This window comes from Chlamydomonas reinhardtii, chromosome 8, assembly GCF_000002595.2.
Source record: "Chlamydomonas reinhardtii strain CC-503 cw92 mt+ chromosome 8, whole genome shotgun sequence".
Classification (NCBI taxonomy): Eukaryota; Viridiplantae; Chlorophyta; class Chlorophyceae; order Chlamydomonadales; family Chlamydomonadaceae; genus Chlamydomonas; species Chlamydomonas reinhardtii.
Window position 1 is genome coordinate 4,424,141 of NC_057011.1, and position 17,469 is coordinate 4,441,609.

At 64.9% G+C, this 17,469-nt stretch overlaps 2 protein-coding genes across 3 annotated transcripts; both read left to right on the forward strand.

Annotated features, from left to right (window-relative positions):
• Positions 1–46: 46 nt before the first annotated feature.
• On the forward strand, positions 47–9,317 carry CHLRE_08g382150v5 (uncharacterized protein). Its single transcript, XM_043065288.1, has 21 exons — positions 47–443; positions 593–1,220; positions 1,400–1,507; positions 1,635–1,718; positions 1,829–2,194; positions 2,395–2,619; positions 2,740–2,868; positions 3,070–3,189; positions 3,382–3,450; positions 3,696–3,824; positions 3,964–4,091; positions 4,331–4,645; positions 4,914–5,138; positions 5,443–5,773; positions 5,982–6,173; positions 6,479–6,952; positions 7,145–7,345; positions 7,596–7,727; positions 7,904–7,984; positions 8,201–8,326; positions 8,591–9,317. The coding sequence occupies exons 1-21, from the start codon at positions 160–162 to the stop codon at positions 8,957–8,959; spliced, it is 4,716 nt and encodes a 1,571-aa protein (XP_042922289.1). The 5' UTR covers positions 47–159; the 3' UTR covers positions 8,960–9,317.
• Positions 9,318–9,466: 149 nt separating this feature from the next.
• On the forward strand, positions 9,467–17,278 carry CHLRE_08g382200v5 (uncharacterized protein). Of its 2 annotated transcripts, none has more exons than XM_043065289.1 (14): positions 9,467–9,685; positions 9,956–11,120; positions 11,351–11,616; positions 11,771–12,221; positions 12,507–12,671; positions 12,902–13,084; positions 13,293–13,379; positions 13,634–13,754; positions 13,959–14,065; positions 14,191–14,327; positions 14,552–14,653; positions 14,953–15,048; positions 15,182–15,365; positions 15,512–17,278. In XM_043065289.1, exons 1-14 carry the CDS (start codon positions 9,585–9,587, stop codon positions 15,839–15,841), a joined length of 3,495 nt encoding a protein of 1,164 aa, XP_042922291.1. In that variant the 5' UTR covers positions 9,467–9,584; the 3' UTR covers positions 15,842–17,278. The 2 variants fall into 2 exon arrangements, with proteins under 2 accessions (XP_042922291.1, XP_042922290.1); XM_043065290.1 differs by having other exon boundaries at positions 15,512–16,687.
• Positions 17,279–17,469: the final 191 nt, after the last annotated feature.

Below are 17,469 nucleotides of genomic sequence, written 5' to 3' on the forward strand. Positions count from 1 at the left end.
GGCAATAAACTAATCCTGCGTTCTACTCCCATGTTACAACCTGTTTCTACCTGGGTGGCCTCCCTCCAACAAGTGGACAAGTCAAAACTCCCGAGTCAACAATGAGTGCTGCAACGAGGAGGTTTGGCGGGTAGCTAGAACCGTAAACAGTCTACCAACATGGCCGCTGACGAGCTCGTGAAGCGAGTCAGCGAGCTCTCGGTTGCGCTCGTTGACCGAGAACGGGAGCTCGCCGCTTGCAATGCTTCTCGAACTTTTCTGCAGCAAGACCTTGAAGCAACCAAGTCCGAGATTTCCGCGGCTCGTGAGGAGCTGAGCAATGAAACAACGAAATGTTCCTTGTTGGAATCGCGTCTCCAGCGAGTGACCGGAGAGCTGGAGCAAGCTCGTGCAGACTTGGCGAGCAGCGTTGCGGAGAGGGACTCGTTGCACCGGACGCTCGGGTGGGTTTCATGTGCGCAGCGGTGTGCGGAGACACCTGTCCACGGAGAGCTTTCCTGGGCCCCCGCGGCCGTGTGGCTGGGCTTGTCCAGACTATCATATCATGCTGTCCTGCGTGCAACCTATCAACCACTTCTCCTTGACTTGACAGACGCGTGCACGAGCAGCTCACGGTGCTCAAATCCGACTCCTCTGGCAAGTCGCTGGAACTGGCGGAGCTGCAGCTGTACTATGATGGCCTGCTCGAGGCCAAGGAGGCGTCCATCCAGAGCCTGCAGACGCTTCTGGAGGGGCAGCAGAAACAGCTGCGTGAGCAGCAGGAGCTGTGGGATGAGCAGCGGCGCAGCCTCAAGGCCAGCCTCAACGACGTGTCGGAGCGCGTGGCAGCCTCGCAGGCCGCCGCCGCCGACGCCGCGGCCATGCAGCAGGCGGCGGCGATGGCCAAGGAGCTGCGTGAGCGCCTGCTGGGAGCGGAGCGCGCTCTAGAGGAGGCAGGGGCGCGGGAGCAGCAGTACCTGGTGCTGCTGAAGCAGCGCGAGCGGCACCTGTCTAAGCTGCAACAGAGCCAGTCTCTCCACCGGCACGGCCGACAGCAGGGCGGCGGCGGCGGCGGCGGCCGGGATGCCGTTGGCGCATGGCTGGGCAGCGAGACCAGCAGCGACACGGCCAGCGTCAGCGGCAGTGTGGACCTGGCGCCCAAGGGCCTGGTGGGGGCCGGGGGCGGGCGTGGCCACCACGCGGCCGCCACGGGCGTGGCATCCCCGCGCGCACGTGACGAGGTGAGCGGCTGCTTCGTCTCATGAGTGCAGGCTGGGTGGCAGCCGGGCCAGGCTAGGAAGCTGGGGTCCGCCTGCGCTTGAGGCAGCAATGAGTTTCAATGATGGTGAGGGGGGGGGGGGGGGTAAGCGCCAACTCTGTCTGATGGCCCGTGCGAACCGCTGTGCGGGGTCGGTTGCAGGCTGTTGCGGAGGAGCGGCGCAAGCGCGAGAAGCTCAAGTCCAGGCTGGTGTCTGTGGGCCGCGAGGCGGAGGAGCTGAGGCTGCAGGTGTCGCGGCTGCAGGCGGAGGTGCGGGCAATGCAGGGGTGGGAAGAGGGTGACACAAGGGCCACTTAGACTCCATGCCTTGGCTCGGCGGTCCCAGTCCAAGTGTGATGCTGGGCCTCACGTGGGTGTACCGTGCGCGTGTGTGCAGCTGGCGGGCGCGCGTGCCGATTCGTCCTCGGGCGCCAACGTGCAACTGGCCGACGAGCTGCTGCGAGCGCACCGTACCATTCAGGTGGGCACAGCCTGTTTGTGACAGGGGGCGGGGTGTACGATTAGCTTCTGCAGCGCTAAGAGAGATACAGCTGTTTGATCGTTGCTGCTTGTTGCTGATGGAGCATATAGGATCTGGAGCAGCGCCTGCGCAAGGCGCAAGAGGCCTCGCGCGCGGCGAGTGCCACTGCTGCGCCGTCTGCGGCTCCGGCCGCCGCAGGCGCTGCATCCGGTGGCGCCGCCAACCTCACGAGCAACAACGGTGGCGGCGGGCACGGTCTGCTTACCAGTGCCGAACACTTGGCCCTTGTGAAGCAGCGACTGATCCGGCAGCGTCAGGAGTTCGAGAGGTTCCTTGAGGTGCTGGTAGACACGCCCGGTGTCAGGCTATCGGAGGAGGCAGCGGCGGCGGCGGCCGCGACGGCGGCGGGCGCGGGCGGCGGCGGCGTGACCCTGGTGGAGGACCTGAAGACCCTCATGGCGCGACACCTGACCAAGGTGGGCCTGCTGGGTATGGCTTGAAAGGGGCGAGACAAGCAGCCCGGGGCGCGCTGATGCGCACGCAATGTGGGCGCCTGCGCCGGCGTCGCAGGGTTTCAGGGCTGCTGGCATGCAGGGGGCAAGTCATGCTTTTTTGCATGTTGGTGCTGGCCATTAGAACTATGAGCAAAGCGCTGTGTGGGCTGCCAACGCCGCAGGTGGACACCATAGCCTCAATGTCGGCACTGCCGGAAGACGTCCGCTCGGCTGCCGACGCATCCTCCACGGCAGCGGCCCAGCAGCAGCAGCAGCAGCAGATGCAGCACAGCCTGTTTGTGGCGCGGGCGGCCTGGAGCACGCTGCGCAAGGCGCTGGTGGGGCTGCAGGAGGCTGTGTCGACCAGCCTCGACGTGGCGACCAACCCGGCGGTGGCGTACATGCAGGTGGGCAGAGGCCGGAGGGACCGCTAGTTGATGCGTCGGCGTGCGGGCGGATTCCTTAAGTGGTAGGCCGTGCTGCACCGCCACCGTCCTAACATTGTCAAATGTCCTTGCCCGTGTTAGAATGCCGACTTCCTGTCGCGGCTGATGCGGGAGTGGGCGGTGGGCGACAAGGCGGCCCTGGACGCCGCCATTGAGGCCAGCGTCAGCGCCGCAGTGGCGCTGGTCAACGAGGCCGGAGCGCGGCTGCAGGTGCGCGTGGTCGTACGTGCGGGCGGGAATGGCAATACGGAGCACTGCCATTGACCGCTGTGCCGCGTACATTTCTTGCTTCCTCGTAGTACGTTGGCCACACCTAACACCACGTCAGCGCTTTGCCTGCAACCAATGTACGGTACGGGCGCTAAACCCTGGAACCATGTTTCCTTGCTGGCCCCCCCCCCGTGGCTGCAGACGCACGCCAGGGACCTGGGTGTGGCCCAGCAGCAGCTGGCGGAGGCGCAGGACGCGGTGGCGCAGCTGCGGCTCACCAACGGGCTGCTGCAGCAGGAGGCGGACACGCGGCTGGCGGAGGTGCGCGGGCGACGGGCACGGGGGGCCCTGCGTGTGTGGTGGAATGTGCACACACGTGTGCTAGGCCTGCGTTTCAGCGGTCAGGGGCCTGGGATCCATGCATGCCGCGGAGGGCTCAGCATGCCGTACACGGGAAGCCGGGCGTGGGTGTGCAGACCGCTCACAACCCTTCGCACCTTTCGGACCTTGCAGGTGCGGGGCGAGTCGGAGGCGCTCAGGTCGCAGCTGGACTCGGCCCGCGACCAGGTGGCTCGGCTGCAGGTGCGGGGCGCTGCGCCGGCGACTAGGGCCGTGGTAGCAGGGCTGCCGCGCCGCGGCGTACTAATGGGGCGCAACCGTGTCAACCGGTTGTGTTGGCAGCAGCGGACACTCGTCCGTGGTGCTTGCGGTTGCACCCCCGCCTCTGGCGAAGGACTGCTGCAGTGTGCCAGGGGCAGCCTCCACCCCACCGGCAGCACACGCACCCAGCGCATGCCCACTCACCGATGCTGTTCGGTGCTGCTCAGGTGGACGCCGGCGCACACCAGGGAGAGCTGGCGGCGGCGCGGGAGCGCGCAGAGGCGGCGGCGGCTGCCGCCAAGCGAGCCGAGTCGACGGTGGCGTCCGTGGAGGGCGACAGAGCCCGGCTGCGCAAGGTGTGCGCCTGCCCAGGATTATACCGATTTGGCAAAAGGATGGAAAGACCGTAGCGTTTAGCATGTTTGCCGCTGTGTTGTGGTTTATCGCCTGGTGTTAATGCGTGTGTGTTTTGCATGCGTGAACCCGCGCTGCCAGGTTCTGGCGTCCGTGGAGGGCGACCGCGGCAGTGCGGAGGCGGCGGCGCTGGCGCGGGAGGATGAGCTGGTGGGCCTCAGCCGCGCGCTCAGCGACGCGCACGCCACCATACAGCTGCTGCACAACAGGCGGGTGGCAAGAGGGACGGCGCCAGGGCCGGCCGGGGCGCTGGACTGGGCCGCATTTGCAGCGCATGACCGGCTCATCAACGGCCGGAACACCAGGCCCTGTGTTAGCGGGAACACACGGAATTTCACGCAAGCGCAACCTGCCCGTTTTTAGCGCGAGGCCGATGTCCGCTGTCGCCTGATCCTCCTTGCACGTTGCGTCACGACGCGAGGTTTCATGCTGTCATGCGCACACACAGGCTGGATGCGGCCACCGCCGCCGGCTCGTCGGAGCTGGCCGCGCTCAAGGGCAAGATCCGGGACGTGGTGACGGCTCTGGAGTCGCCCTCGCTGCCACAGCTTCACGCCATGATGCTGCTAGCCACAGAGCAGGAGGCGGGACAGCCGGGCGGAGGCGGAGGCGCAGGCGCGGGCCTGGGCAGTGTGGGGCAGCTGCTGTCGGGGCGTGGCGGAGGCGGGCTGACGCCGCGGCGGCACGGCGGGTTGGGAGGTGGAGGCGGTGGGGGGCAGCGTGGCGTGCTGTTCGAGGACACGCTGCACTCGCTCGCGCTGGGGTGAGTGGGGCTTCCATGCGGAGAGGGTGGGGGTCGCCCCACATGGGGCACGCCTGGCGTTGGGAACTGGATGCCTGGGATGCCGGCTCACTTGCAAGGGGGCAAAACACACAATGACACAACACAACGTACAATCCTGCGTGTTTCCTTCCTTGTTCTCTCTCTAACACACATCTATGGTCCACACACACACACACATCTGCATTCCTTTCAAATGTTCAAACACACACACACACACACACACACACACACTTGCGCGCACCTGCAGGCTGGCCCCCAGCAGCCAGCAGCAGCAGCAGCAGCAGCTGGACCCGCCCGCGGTGGCCGCCAGCCTGGTGGCTGCCCTGGATAGCGCGGCCAGCAGCGTGGGTGCGGCGCTGCACCGCCTGGCTCTGCTGGAGGTGGCGCACTGGGAGGCGGAGCGCGGGGCGGAGGCGGTGGGCGAGGTGCGGGCGGCGCTGGCGGGCGCAGCCATGGAGATGGAGGCGGGCAGGTGAGGATTGGGGGGGGGGGGGGAGGCGGAGGCCGCTGAGGATTGGATACAGGATACCAGCCCAAACTAACTGAGCCCAATGCAGAAGAGCGAGGAGGAGAGCGTGGCCAATGATTTGACGACGGAGCGGGCACTCGACAGAAGTCCCCATCCCCTAAATGCACCGCGTTCCCAGCTTACCCTGAGGGTGGAGGGTCGCGAGAGCTTGTCGCGAGAGCTGTTCGATTTATGCGGATTGTGGAGTATCAGTGATGACCAAGACAAGACCAATACAACAAGATGTCATGTCCTTTCAACCCCTCAGGCTGGCGGTGGGGGATGTGCTCTTGAAAGAGCTGCTGTCCATGCTGGGGGTCGACGCCCGCACGACAGCGGCGGCATCGGGATTCGGAGGCGGGCCCAGCGGCGGCGGCGGCGGCGGCAGCTCCCGCCCACCAACCCGTGGCGGCGCGCCGCCGCCTCTCTCCACCTCGCAATCCTACTCGTCCAGCTCGTGGGCGCTGGTGGCGGCTGGAGGCGGCGGCGGCGGCGGCCTGGATGCGCCGCTGCGGCTGCAGCTGGCGGCGGCGCGGGACGCGTGCCAGCACCTGACGCGGCACCTCAAGAACGTGGAGGGCCTTGTGCTCGCGCTCAAGGTACGCAAAACCTGCGTGTGCGTCCGTGTAGCTGAGGTTGGGAACGCTCACCAGTTTTTCCGTACACACTCAATGGACTATGTATCAGTGTTCACATACTCGCCCTGGCGCATGCCCTCCCGTGCTCATTGAATCCCGCCCGCTCCGACCACGGCCCCCTGCCACCTTCCCACCTCCCGAACCCCCCCCCCTCCCCCCACCCCGCCAGACCTCCCTGCCCGAGTGGCTGGACCTGGAGACCGCCCGCGCCGCCGCCCGCCAGCGCGGCGAGCTGGCGCGGCTGCGCGGCCTACTGGGCGGCCAGCTGGCGGCGGTGCGGCGCGACCTGGCGGAGCTGCGAGGAAGCTGCCGGGGCACACTGGCGGACGCCGCCAGCCAGGCGGCCGACAGCCTGCAGCAGGTGCGAGCGGGTTGCTGGTGGTGGTGGTGGTGTGTGTGTATGTGTGTGTGTGCGCGCGTGCGTGTGTGCGTGTGCGTGTCTGTGGTGTTTCATCGGGCAGCTGTGTGCGATGTACAGCAGCAATACAGCAGCACTAACATCCGCCTATGCCCTGGGCCCGCCTCGACGGTCCGCCGGGCCTCAGTCCTTCCACTGCGGCACACCTGCCGTGCGTGTGGTGCATGTGCATGTGGGCACAATGTGCTCACCGCCCGTGGGCGCCCTGTGCTTACCGCCCGTGGGTGCCGCTGCCGCTGCTGCTGCAGGCTCAGCACATGTCGGCTCAGGTGGACCGCGACCGCGGCGAGGCGTCGGAGCTGCTGCTGGAGCTGCAGCGGGACCTGGGCCGCGCAGTGGAGCTGCTGCGAGCCACAACCACCACCGCACCCGCCGCGGTCCTGGGCCCACCCGGCGTGGAGGCAGCGCAGCCGCCGCCTTCGCCCGGCGGCGCGGGAGCCGCTGCCGGGGCCGCCGCCGCGTCTCCGTCCAGGGCTGGCGGCGCCGGTGGTGGCGGCGGCGGTCTGTCGTACAGCCTTGCAGGCAGCGTGGCCCTGGCGGCCAGGGCGGTGCCGGAGCTGCGGGCGGGGCTGGAGCGGCTGCGCGGCGAGCTGTGGCAACTGGCAGCGGAGCGGGACGCCGCGCGGGCGGGCTGGGAGGCGGCGACGGGACACGCCTGCCTGCTGGCGCGCGCGGTGGCGGAGGCGCTGCCGCTGCCGGAGGCACTGGTGGCGGCGCTGCTGGTGAGCGACCACAGCGCTGGCTAGGCCTGGGCGAGCGTGACGTCGTATCCTTCCTTCCCTACCGCCTAGTGGTGAACGCGGTAGACCCGTCTACGCAACGCTGTGACTCGCACCGGCACCCTCTCAGTTCCTCTGTCCTGAAACCTGCCCATTTGGTTTCACATACTGCCCCGCCCACCCGCGTGCCCACAGAGCCCCGCCACCGCCACCGACCCCGCCATGTCGCCGGTGTGGTGCGCCCAGCTGCGTGACGCGGCGGCGGGCCACGTGGCGGCGGTGGCGGCCAGCGTCGCCGGCGGCGTGGAGAGCGGCGAGGTGGCGCCGCTGCGGCGGGAGGTGGCGCGGCTGGCTGGGGAGCTCAAGGCGTCCAAGCGGCGTGCGGCAGAGCTGCAGGTAGGTGTGTAAAACAAAAAACAAATGGAACAATTCCGCCAGGTAGGTGTGTGTGTGGGGGGGGCGCACCTGCGAATGTACGATCGAGTGTGCGCGTGCGGCTTCGCGGCTGTGCGGGCGGCGATGGGGCACATGATGGGTAGCCCAGCGCATTGCATTGAGCTCCATGACATGGTTGCAGATTACACGAGTGCTTAGCTTGACTTGCATGCCGTATTGCTTGCTGTCTTTCTTTGACTGCACTCTGCAGGCTCAGGCGGCCCGCTTTCTAGCTGAGAGCGAGGCGGCGCTGGAGGCTGTGCGGCGCGAGGCGGGACAGGCGGCGTCGGCAGTGATGGAGAGCGTGATGGAGGGCGTGAGGGAGGAGGTGGCGGCAGTGCAGGTGCGCGCCCGTGTGGCAGGGCTGGAGGCGCAACAAGAGCCGGGCCGGACGTTGGGGAATCATCAGGGCCTCGATAATGGTGCCGCATGCTTGCAGTGTCTTTAGCCTCCCATTATAGCTGCTGACTTGTGGCCGTGTCGACTGCTATTGCCATCACTGCTGCTGTGCCGTCGCAGTCTCATGTGTCGGAGCTGCAGGACAGCAGTACAGAGGCGCTGCGGCAGGCCAACGCGGCATGGTCGGCACAGCTGAACCAGGTGCATGGACAGGGTGTGCGATGGGCCGTGTTGCCTGGCCAGGGCTCCAAGACCTGAATCACAAGTCGCACTCCAGCCGCGCAGCCCCGCCAGCCCCAGCCTGCCCTTAACACGGATGCATGAACCCCCAGCATTTGCACCCGCCGCGGCTAAGTTTGCTGCTTGCGCTGCACGCTAACTCGCCGACACTCCCGCTGCCAACACACGTGCGTGCAGGTCAAGGCCAGCAGTTCCGCAGCGGTGGCGGCGCTGGAGGACACGGTGTCGGTGCTGCAGGCGCAGCTGGGTTCGGAAGCAGACGCCTACGATGCGTTGAAGGCCGAGCAGGAGGCGGCGGCCAAGGTGCGGCTGGGGCCGTAGGCGGTCAGAGCGTGGATGGGGAGGGGGGGAGAGGGACAGGGCGGGGCTCGCGCATGCAGTAGGGGCTTCCATGACGATTGATTGACGTTGCGATGCCGCCAGCACACCTGCTACCGTACTGTACCCTCCGGCAGAACCTTGCTTAAACCGCTGGTTTCTATCACCGGGACGCGTAATGCTTGCTGGCAAACCCAATACGGTACCGCATCAATTCGACCCTTCATGTACTGCACACGTGTGCCGCAGGAGTCTACGGACCGGGCCGCGGCGGAAGGCAACAAGGCGCGCGGCCTGGCGTCCGACCTGTCTGCGGCGCAGCAGCGCGTGGCGGCGCTGGAGGCGGCGGAGGCGACGCTGGAGGCGGAGGTGCGGCAGCTGCGCAAGGCGCTGCGGCAGCGGGACGTGATGGTGATGGGCATGCTGCACGAGAGCGGGCAAGGAGGGCAGGGGCCCGGGGCTGCTGGGGCAGGTGGAGGGGCGGGGCCGGCAGCAGGAGGAGCATCTGCTGCTGTAGCCGGAGGCAGCGGCAGCGGGGCGGGCTCGGTAGGATCGGGGGCTGCGGAGAGGCTTTCGAATGCGGCTCGCAGCCGGGCGGGGCCAACAGCGGCGACGTGACCTGCGCTGGAGCATTAGGAGAGTGACAAGGGCCTACCAGTTTTAGAAGTCCAGCGGGCACCAGAGCATTGCACTGGGTTGAATTGCCTGTTATGTTATGCCTGTTTGAGCAAACGGACGACTTTGCTGGTGCTTTGGACTTGTAGGGCACACATCAATGTCGGAAGTGTTGCGGTCACCTAGTGGACTGGTAACCCTCAGTTTTCATCAGTTTCACTCATGCAGCTATGTGCCCTCGGCTCCTTAAATCCGACGCACCTAACAGCGCTGATTCTAGGGTTGGTGCCGGATGCCGGCGTGCGAGCCCTTTTTGCAGCCATTCTGTTTATGGCCTCGTGCGGTGTAAATTACTTACTCTCAATATGGATAAACTGTAGCCAGCTTTCCAAGATGCTGCCTTGGTAATGTTCGGACCTACGACGTCGAGTCCTTTTTGACCACGGCGCAAGGCACCTCTAGCTTATGTTAGCTGTAAGAGCTGCAATATATGCGCATGGTTTCCATCACCTTAACTTCTTGAGCTGGGAGCGACGCGCCGGGGCGCGCTCCCGTTTCGGCTATGTTCCTTAAGCTTTCACCCATACGATTCAGCCAATCACCATAGATCGCGTTGCTGCTTAACAACATGGGCAAGCTCCTTCCTCGCTTCCTGGTGCTTCCGGACGCCTCGGCTGAGTCGAGTTATGACGGCCTTGCGCTAAAGGATCCACAAAGCAATTCATGCAGGTGTGTATTATCGTATGCTCATCGCCGGGGCTGGAGGTTGGGCGCTGCGTTTGAGGGTTTCATCTGACCACCAGGGGTTATAATGCCCTGCGACGCCAAACGCCATAGGCGGCTGCTGTGTATGCGGCTGCTTGTTAACGGCCCGCGTTCCTGTCCGGCTCTGTCCTGTCGATCGGTTTTCTGGATACCGGGCCTCGACGCGCGCGACAACTGGGGTTGTCACGGCTGGCGACTGCTCGTCTACACGCCCCTGCGCTGTCGCACTTGTAGGAGCACCAAGCCCGCAGCGCCAGCGGTCACATTCTTAGGCGACCGCCCCAGCCTTGCAGGCAGCGTTTCCTCCTCGGTCGCGGGCAGCGGCGCCGGCACGGACTGCAGCCGTACCAGCAGCAACGCCAGCAGCTCCAGCCGGGCATCCAGCCAGACGGCCCCGGCGGGGCACTGCTGCGTGGCAGTCCCAACAGCAGCGGGCGGCGACCAGCACTACCAGCAGGGCAGCGGCGACAGCGCGGATGTGGCGGCGGGTCGAAGGCCGCTGCCGCCGCTGCCGTCGCTGCCGCTGCCACTGCTGCACCCGCCGTCCCTTGCAGCGGACGCCGCCGACACGGCCGCCGCGAGTTATGCGGCGCCGCTGACCAGCCGCGCCCACTCCGTGAGTGGCATGGAGTTGGCGCGCCTGGCTCTCAGCAGCTGCTCTGCCGCGGAGCGTGAGCTGCATCACACGCACTGGAGCAGCAGCGAAAACAGCCACCTATCCGCCTCGCCTGCGGCGCTGGTTGCCGCGAAACTGGGGCTGCCAGACGCGGCTGGCCGCCAGCATGCGGCACTCAGCCATCCGCTAGCAGCAGGCGCGAGGGGCATGCCATTTCCCGGTAGCAGCGGCAGCAGCAGTCGCGCCCGCCCGGCGCAATCAGAAGGCGGGCCCTCAATCCGCAGCAGCCCCCTGCCCGTTGCCGGCGCCGTCATCCCAGCAACGGCTGAAGCACAGCCAGCGTCGGAAGCTCCGGCTGCTGCAGGGGGCGGCGGCGGCGGCAAGCCTGGCGCATGGGGCCGGCTGACGAGCATGGCGCGTGGGCCGGCGGCGGCGGCGGCGGCGGCTGGCGGCCTCAATGCCCGGCACAAGGAGGAGGCGGAGGCGCTGCCGGCGGGCGCGTCGGCGGCGGCGATGCGGGTGCTGGCGGAGCTGCAGGAACGGGACGAGTTCAGCCTGGTGGCGGCGGCGAGGCAGCGGTCGCGGCGGAGCCTGGTGATACCGGAGCAGCGGCTGCGGAGCATGCCCTCCTGGAGCCTGCTGCAGGGCCTACCGGCAGGCGGTGCCGCCGGCGGCGGCAGCAGTGGCGACGGCACTGGGGTCGGCGGGGAGGCGAGCGCAAGCACCACGCGACGCGATGGCGAGCCACAACGGGCCACCCAGCAGCCCAGCATGCCTTGCACGGTAGGGCCCGGACATACCGCGCACGGGGCTGGGGCGTTTCGGCGAGCGTTTCAGGATTAAGGCCGGAATTTAGGCAGGCTTCTATACTTCCATGCCTTTATTTGTCTCTGTGTGCGCTTGCGCACGTTGTGCTATGCCTGGGGCGCTTTTCCTGCTGCACGGCGCGCTTGCGACTGGCCGGGCCTCCCGTATGCGTGCCTCCCGCCCTGCCCCTGTCGGAAATGCTGCAGGGTGCCGTCGCCGCCACCCAGCTGCCACCCTCCAGCTCCGCCCCGGCTGACTTCCCGGAGCTCATGAGCCGTGTGCGCAGCTGTCCGGACGTCGCGCGCCTGCTGGCAGACCTGCACCTAGGGGAGTTTGCGGATGCCGACGACGGTGACGCCGGCGGCACTACTTCTCCAGCAGCAAGCTCCAGTCGAAACGGTGCCGCCGCCGCCGCCGCCTCAAGTGCTGGGGCGCAGCAGCAGCTGTCGCCGATTGGGGGCAGGATCGCCAGGTGCGTGCGTGTGGGCGGCGTGGTAATGTGTATATGGGAAAGGACATGGCCACAAGTGCGCCACGCCCCCCAACCCCCCGGATACCGTATTACTGAAAGCACGGTGATTGGCAAATAATTGTCTCGACATACTGCGCTCTCCATTCCGCTACAGGGCTCGGGCGGAAGCCACGGCGCGCTCTACCTCAGGCTCGCAGCTTCCCCCCGCCTTGCCCAGCCCCGTCGCCGGCAACAGCCGCCTCAGCCGCAGCAGCAGCACTGGGCTCACGTACGACAGCTTGCCAACGCCGGGGCGTTCAGGTGGCGGCAGCAGCAACAACGTGGCTGTAGGCGGCGGCAGCCGCCAAAGCAGCCACGCGGCGGCTGGGTCCCGATCTCGGGCGCACGTGCAGTCAGACATGGGCTTGGCAGGCTTCCCGGCTGTGGATGAATGCGGGGAGGATGAAGTGGAGGAGTCGGCCGCCGCGGTACGGGCCCTGGCCGCACGGTACGGCAGCACGGCGGTAGTGCCGGATGACAGCGGCGGCGGCGGCGGGGCCCTGCTGCTGCTGGGGCTGGACCTGCAGGAGCTGGCGTTCCGGGACAAGGGCGCGAAGCTGCGGGAGGTGAGGGTCGTGTGTGTTAAGATAACAAACGAAAGCCCGCTGGTCTTGTGTGTGTGTGTGTGTGTGCCCCTAGAGCCCCGTGTGCCTTACTTGCCCGTATGGGCGAGGCATCGCGTGTTTGGGTGGAGCCGGGCGAGAGGAGTTAGGCAGGCAGGAGCTCAGATGGAGGAAATGACAGGACGTGACAGGTGGGAGAGGCCAGGCTAGGGGGGCATAGGATGAGACACCGCGGACGCACTGCTGACACGTCCACGTTGGCTGTTTGTGACCGTGCACCCCGAACAGGCTCTCCAGGCCGCCAACCCCGCGGCCTACAGCGAGGAGGCGGCAGAGGCGGCGGAGGCGGCCTATCGGGCGCTGGCGGAGCGGGCCAAGCTGAGGCTGAAGCGGTTGCAGGAGGAGCCCACTACGGAGGAGGCGGTGGAGAGACAGCTCAAGCTGGCAGTCACGGTGAGCCACAATGCGAAGAGGCTTTGTGTCATACCACGTTTTAGCTGGTAGGACGTACGGGGCTCGGCGGCATGCTTGTGCCTGCCTGCTGGCCCCAACTGGCAGGGCAGCCACAGGCCCCAACCTGGATCTGTTGCAGCGGTGTTTGTCGTACGGGCCTGTTGTTGTACGTACCGTACCCGTACCTCGTCTGTCACCTCGCCACCTCCCCTCGTCTGCCCAACATACAGGACCTCGGGAGTCAGCGCCCGTTCTTCATGCCGCCAGTGCTGGGGAAGGCCCGAGTGGAACGGCCGTTCACCGAGAAGCGACAGCAGCAGGTGGTGCAGCAGCATGTGTGGACGCTTGACGACTCCATATTTGCGCAGCGCAAGAAGGAGAACGAGGCCCGGGACCTGTTCGACACAGAAAAGGTGCGGCACAGCGGCAACTTACAAACATCTGCAAGTTGAGGCATAGGTACCGCAACGCGAAAGGCTTGACCTGCGTGTGTGGTTTGGCGGTTGCATTGAATTGGGCATACGAAGAGCCATGGGAGGCAGATGGGCGGCTTATGGTGTACGGACTTTGCTTTGTTGTGTATGGTGATCCGATCCTTGTCATGCTGTATGTGCTTTACAGGTGCACAAGCAGCAGCTGTCACTGGACTGGCAGCGCGTTGTAAGCAAGACGCGCTTTCGCAAGATGGTGGCGCGTGGCGATCTCGGGGTGAGTGAGCTGGTGATGAGCGGGTTGGGGCTCGTGCCTGTTAGCCAGAAGGACACCTGAGTCGAGGCGTGGAAAGAGAGCGCGTGGGAGAAGTCGGCACCGGCGGGTGAAACCAGGTGCATAGGAAGGCAGAATGAGTGTGTTAGGGAGCGAGGCAGAATGACAGCGGCGGTTCGACACCGCGCATGCGTACGCTACATGTCCATGTACCAACATGCGTGGTTCTGACCGCCTGCCACCGCCGCACGCTGCAGGTCAAGAACGACGGCCAACGTCTAGATGAGGAGCTCAACGAGGTGCGGCAGGAGCTGGAGAAGCAGGCTGGCTTCATCCGCTCAGCCTTCAACTACTACTCCATGATTGGGGGCGGCATCTGTGAGTCGGGGGAGAAGCCGCTGCTGGGACATATTCGCTCATGCATAATAATGAGAAAGTTTCGGATTGAAAAGCTGTGCAGTGCTGTCACGGCCATGGCGGTTACCCGGATTGCCCCATGCCTGCGTGCCTGCCGCGCTCTGACGCCTCCGCGTCCGCTTGCTGAGCGCTGGGCTTTCTTGTTTCTGCCGCCCATCGCTGCAGCCTCATCTGACATCCTGCAAATGGGCGCCAACGTGTGGCTCAACTTCTGCAACGACGCCGGCATTGTGCACCCCTCACAGCGCGGCTGCACGGTGCAGGACCTGCAGGTGTGGCGGGGGAAGGGCCGCCTCGGGGAGCTGGGGCTGGGGGCTGGGCGCTGCAGTATGAGGCATCACGCTGGTGGCGCTGAAGCGGCCTATCATTGTCCACCCTGTAACACACAACTCTGCAGACCATCTTTATCTCCGTGAACTTTGAGGAGGAGAGCGAGACGGCGGAGGCGGAGGCCAACGACGACGACGCAATGATGCGGTTCGAGTTCATGGAAGGCATCGTGCGCGCGGCGTTTGGCAAATACATCGCCAGCAAGTGAGTGATGGCCTGTGCCGCTAGCTGCGCCCTGCCATGACCATGTCGTCCCTGTGACTCCGTGCATGGTGCGTCTGTGCTTGCCTGCAAGACTCAAACTCATGACTCCTCATGCCTATAGCCGCTGACTTGCGTCACGGCGGCGTCCGCATCCGCGCTTTGCATCCGACCCCCGCTGCTGAATCACCCGCATGCCATGTGCTGATTCTCGTGTGTCTCCTCAGGCAACTCACCGACATGAGCGACGCAGTGGCCCGGCTGCTGGAGGAGAGCGCGTCCTGCCCCGACCTGCCGCCCGAGGCAAAGGTGGACCCCAATGACTTCAGGTGCGTGCGTGCTGCTGGCCCAGTCCCTGCCGATCCATCCGGTCTGTGCCTGTCTGGTCTGGTCTGGTCTGGTCTGTGTTGTGCTAGTTGCCTATGGGCACCTACCGGCGGGAACGGCGCCGCGCATGCAGGCAGCAGGTGCATTCGCTTGCGGCACGGTGCGCGTGGGCACCACTCTGTTTGCAGTGCGCACTGCTGTGTACGGAGTGCAGCAGGCAGCATGTGGACTAGCATGCAGGCTTTGCACAACCAGTGACACGCAACGCTCCTGACACACCGGCGCAACTGGTTGCTTGCAGGCGCAACCGCTTCTACACGGAACAGGTGGAGGTGGTGATAAAGGAATACTACGACCTCCTCTTCGCCACCTTCAAACTGTACAAGGCCCGTGACAGGTAGGTGCATGTGGAACGCGTGCTTGTTAGGCTCGCGATGCAGCGTGATGCTTCGCGAACTAGTGAATTGCATGCATGTCGTGACCATAACAAGCGTGCTGGTGTTGCCGGCATGCTTTGCCGTCTCCCCCAGGTGCAAGCTGTTCTGGCCGGAGCACTGGGCGGCGTTCCTGGACGGCAACAAGTTGCTGGGCCTGGCGACGGGTGTGGAGCGGCGCGAGGCAAAGCTCATCTTCGGCTGGAGCCAGGCGCTGGTGACGGATGAGCTGCGGCGGCGGCAGCGCGCCGTGTCGCTGACCTTCTGGGACTTTGTCGAGGTGCGTTTGTGCGGGGCCTCATGTGGGCTGGGTAGGGTCTCCATTGCAAGCATTGGTCGTTGTAGTCTTGCGCCGTGCGCAAGTATAGACCCGGGCGGTATCCTGTTGACAGCAATGTCTTGCCTGGGCTGTTTCCCGCGTTGTAGGCTGTGGCCCGGCTTGCCGACCTGATTTCGGCGCCGGACCACGAAGACATTATCGGATACTTCATGTCGGAGGGCGAGGAGCCGCCCGAGCTTGACCGCCTGGTGTACGAGTACTACCGGCACGTGGGCGACGCCGGCACGGACCGCAAGCGCGATTCGGCCGAGCTGGTGGCGCCGCCCAGCCGGCCGCTGGAGGTGAAGCTGCGGCTGCTGCTGGAGTACCTGGTGGTCAGCCTGCGCGAGGCGTGGGGCGGCAAGGACGCCAAGGACGTGGCGGCCAAGGTGCTCAAGATGGCCACCTACCTGTCGGGAGGAATCGAGATGGGGTAGTGAGGTGGGCTGATGCCTGCAAACGTATGCCGACTGTATTTGTGACCAGAGGAGGTTGTGACCTCTCTTGTTTGTGGCTTACTTGGCATGTGCGTGAGCAAGGTGCCGGTACTGCTGGATGCCATCTCCCTGCACGGCCTATGGCAAATGAAGCTGTGCCATGGTGCCAGGGATTTGGGAATTCAGGAAGCTTGCAGGTGTTACGTGTTCTGTGTGGGGGATGGATGGATGGCGAGATGCATCGCACGACGCATGGTTCTGGCCGCTGGGCGCTTGCGCCAGTATGTCACTAGATGGGGAGGACCATGCGGACCGGGGAACAGCGAGCTTGACAATCCTTGGACCTCATATGTGCATGGCAGTTCAATACACAGCATCACTTGACATTTGATGGGTTCAACTACTCGTGGGGTCAAGTGCTATCCGTCATGGTGACGTGCACTTCATGTCATGTACTTAACTAGCATATTTCATGGGCTTTGGGGTAATCCTAACCCGCCCATTTCTACCTGACGGCGAGCGTGGACGGATGCAGGGGGGCCGTTTGGCGTCGGGGAACCTCCCTGCCCACCCCGCCCAACACCCCCGCACGCGAAGGGCCGTACGGCAGTTGGGGTCCCAATGTCCCATCCGCCAGGAAACCTGACACGACAGACGCGAGTTGATCGGCAGCGGCGCGACACTGTAGCAGTCATTGCCGGTAAAAGTCTAACTTGCTCGCTAAGGGACTTCCGTGGGTAGGTAGGCGCCCTTTAGGAGGTGTGCCGCCCACAGACGCCGTGTTGTGAACGTTCGGATACAGCTTCACGCACGCGTTCATAGTTCCTTGTGACAGGCACAGGAAAGATGGGTGCATGTGAGTATAGTGTCATGCGCGCAGGGTCCCTACCCGGAGGTGGAACCATGGAACTAGGTGCTCCTGGTGGGAGGACGTGGGAGGGGTGCAAGGGCCAGCAAGACTGAGCCACGGCTTTGCAGCCGTCTGCGCTTGGGCGGAAGGCCGATTGTGACAATGTTAAATTGTCAATCTGAGCCCGCGTAAGTGACCGAAGACTCCAACGGTTCAGGGGGACGGACGGTAGGGATAGGCATGGACCTAAACCGGGGTGGGGCAACTGGATGGCTGGGTCGGGTCACGCGGGTACCACTCTGGTCTTTTGCTGTGTCCAAACTTTGACAGCCTGGTAGACCCAACAGGTATCATCTGACCAGGCCGTGTAGTATACGGTTATCTGACTCGTTGTGTAGTATACGGTTACTATGGTGCGGAGCTGAGCAGATGAAACCTGAAAGGCCGTACGGCTGCAGCCGTGCATGGGGTGTGCAGTGGGACACGCAAATATTTTCGTCGTGAAAACTAAAAGCGTGATAGCGTGATGGATAGCGTACGCACAGTGTATGCAGGATACGCAATCGACACTGTAAAAAGAATAGGCATCAAAAAGTTATGTGCACAATTGTCCGGGGGGGTGCATGCTCCTAGCCAAACCCGCACGCTCGGGGGGCTCTGGGAGTCGCCCGAGGCAAATCCTACCTCAATATTTAGACGCCGCCTTTTTGTAGGTACATAACTTACATCATTAGTGGGCATGAGCGCTCGGCAGAGGACAAAACATGTTGGTCAGGGC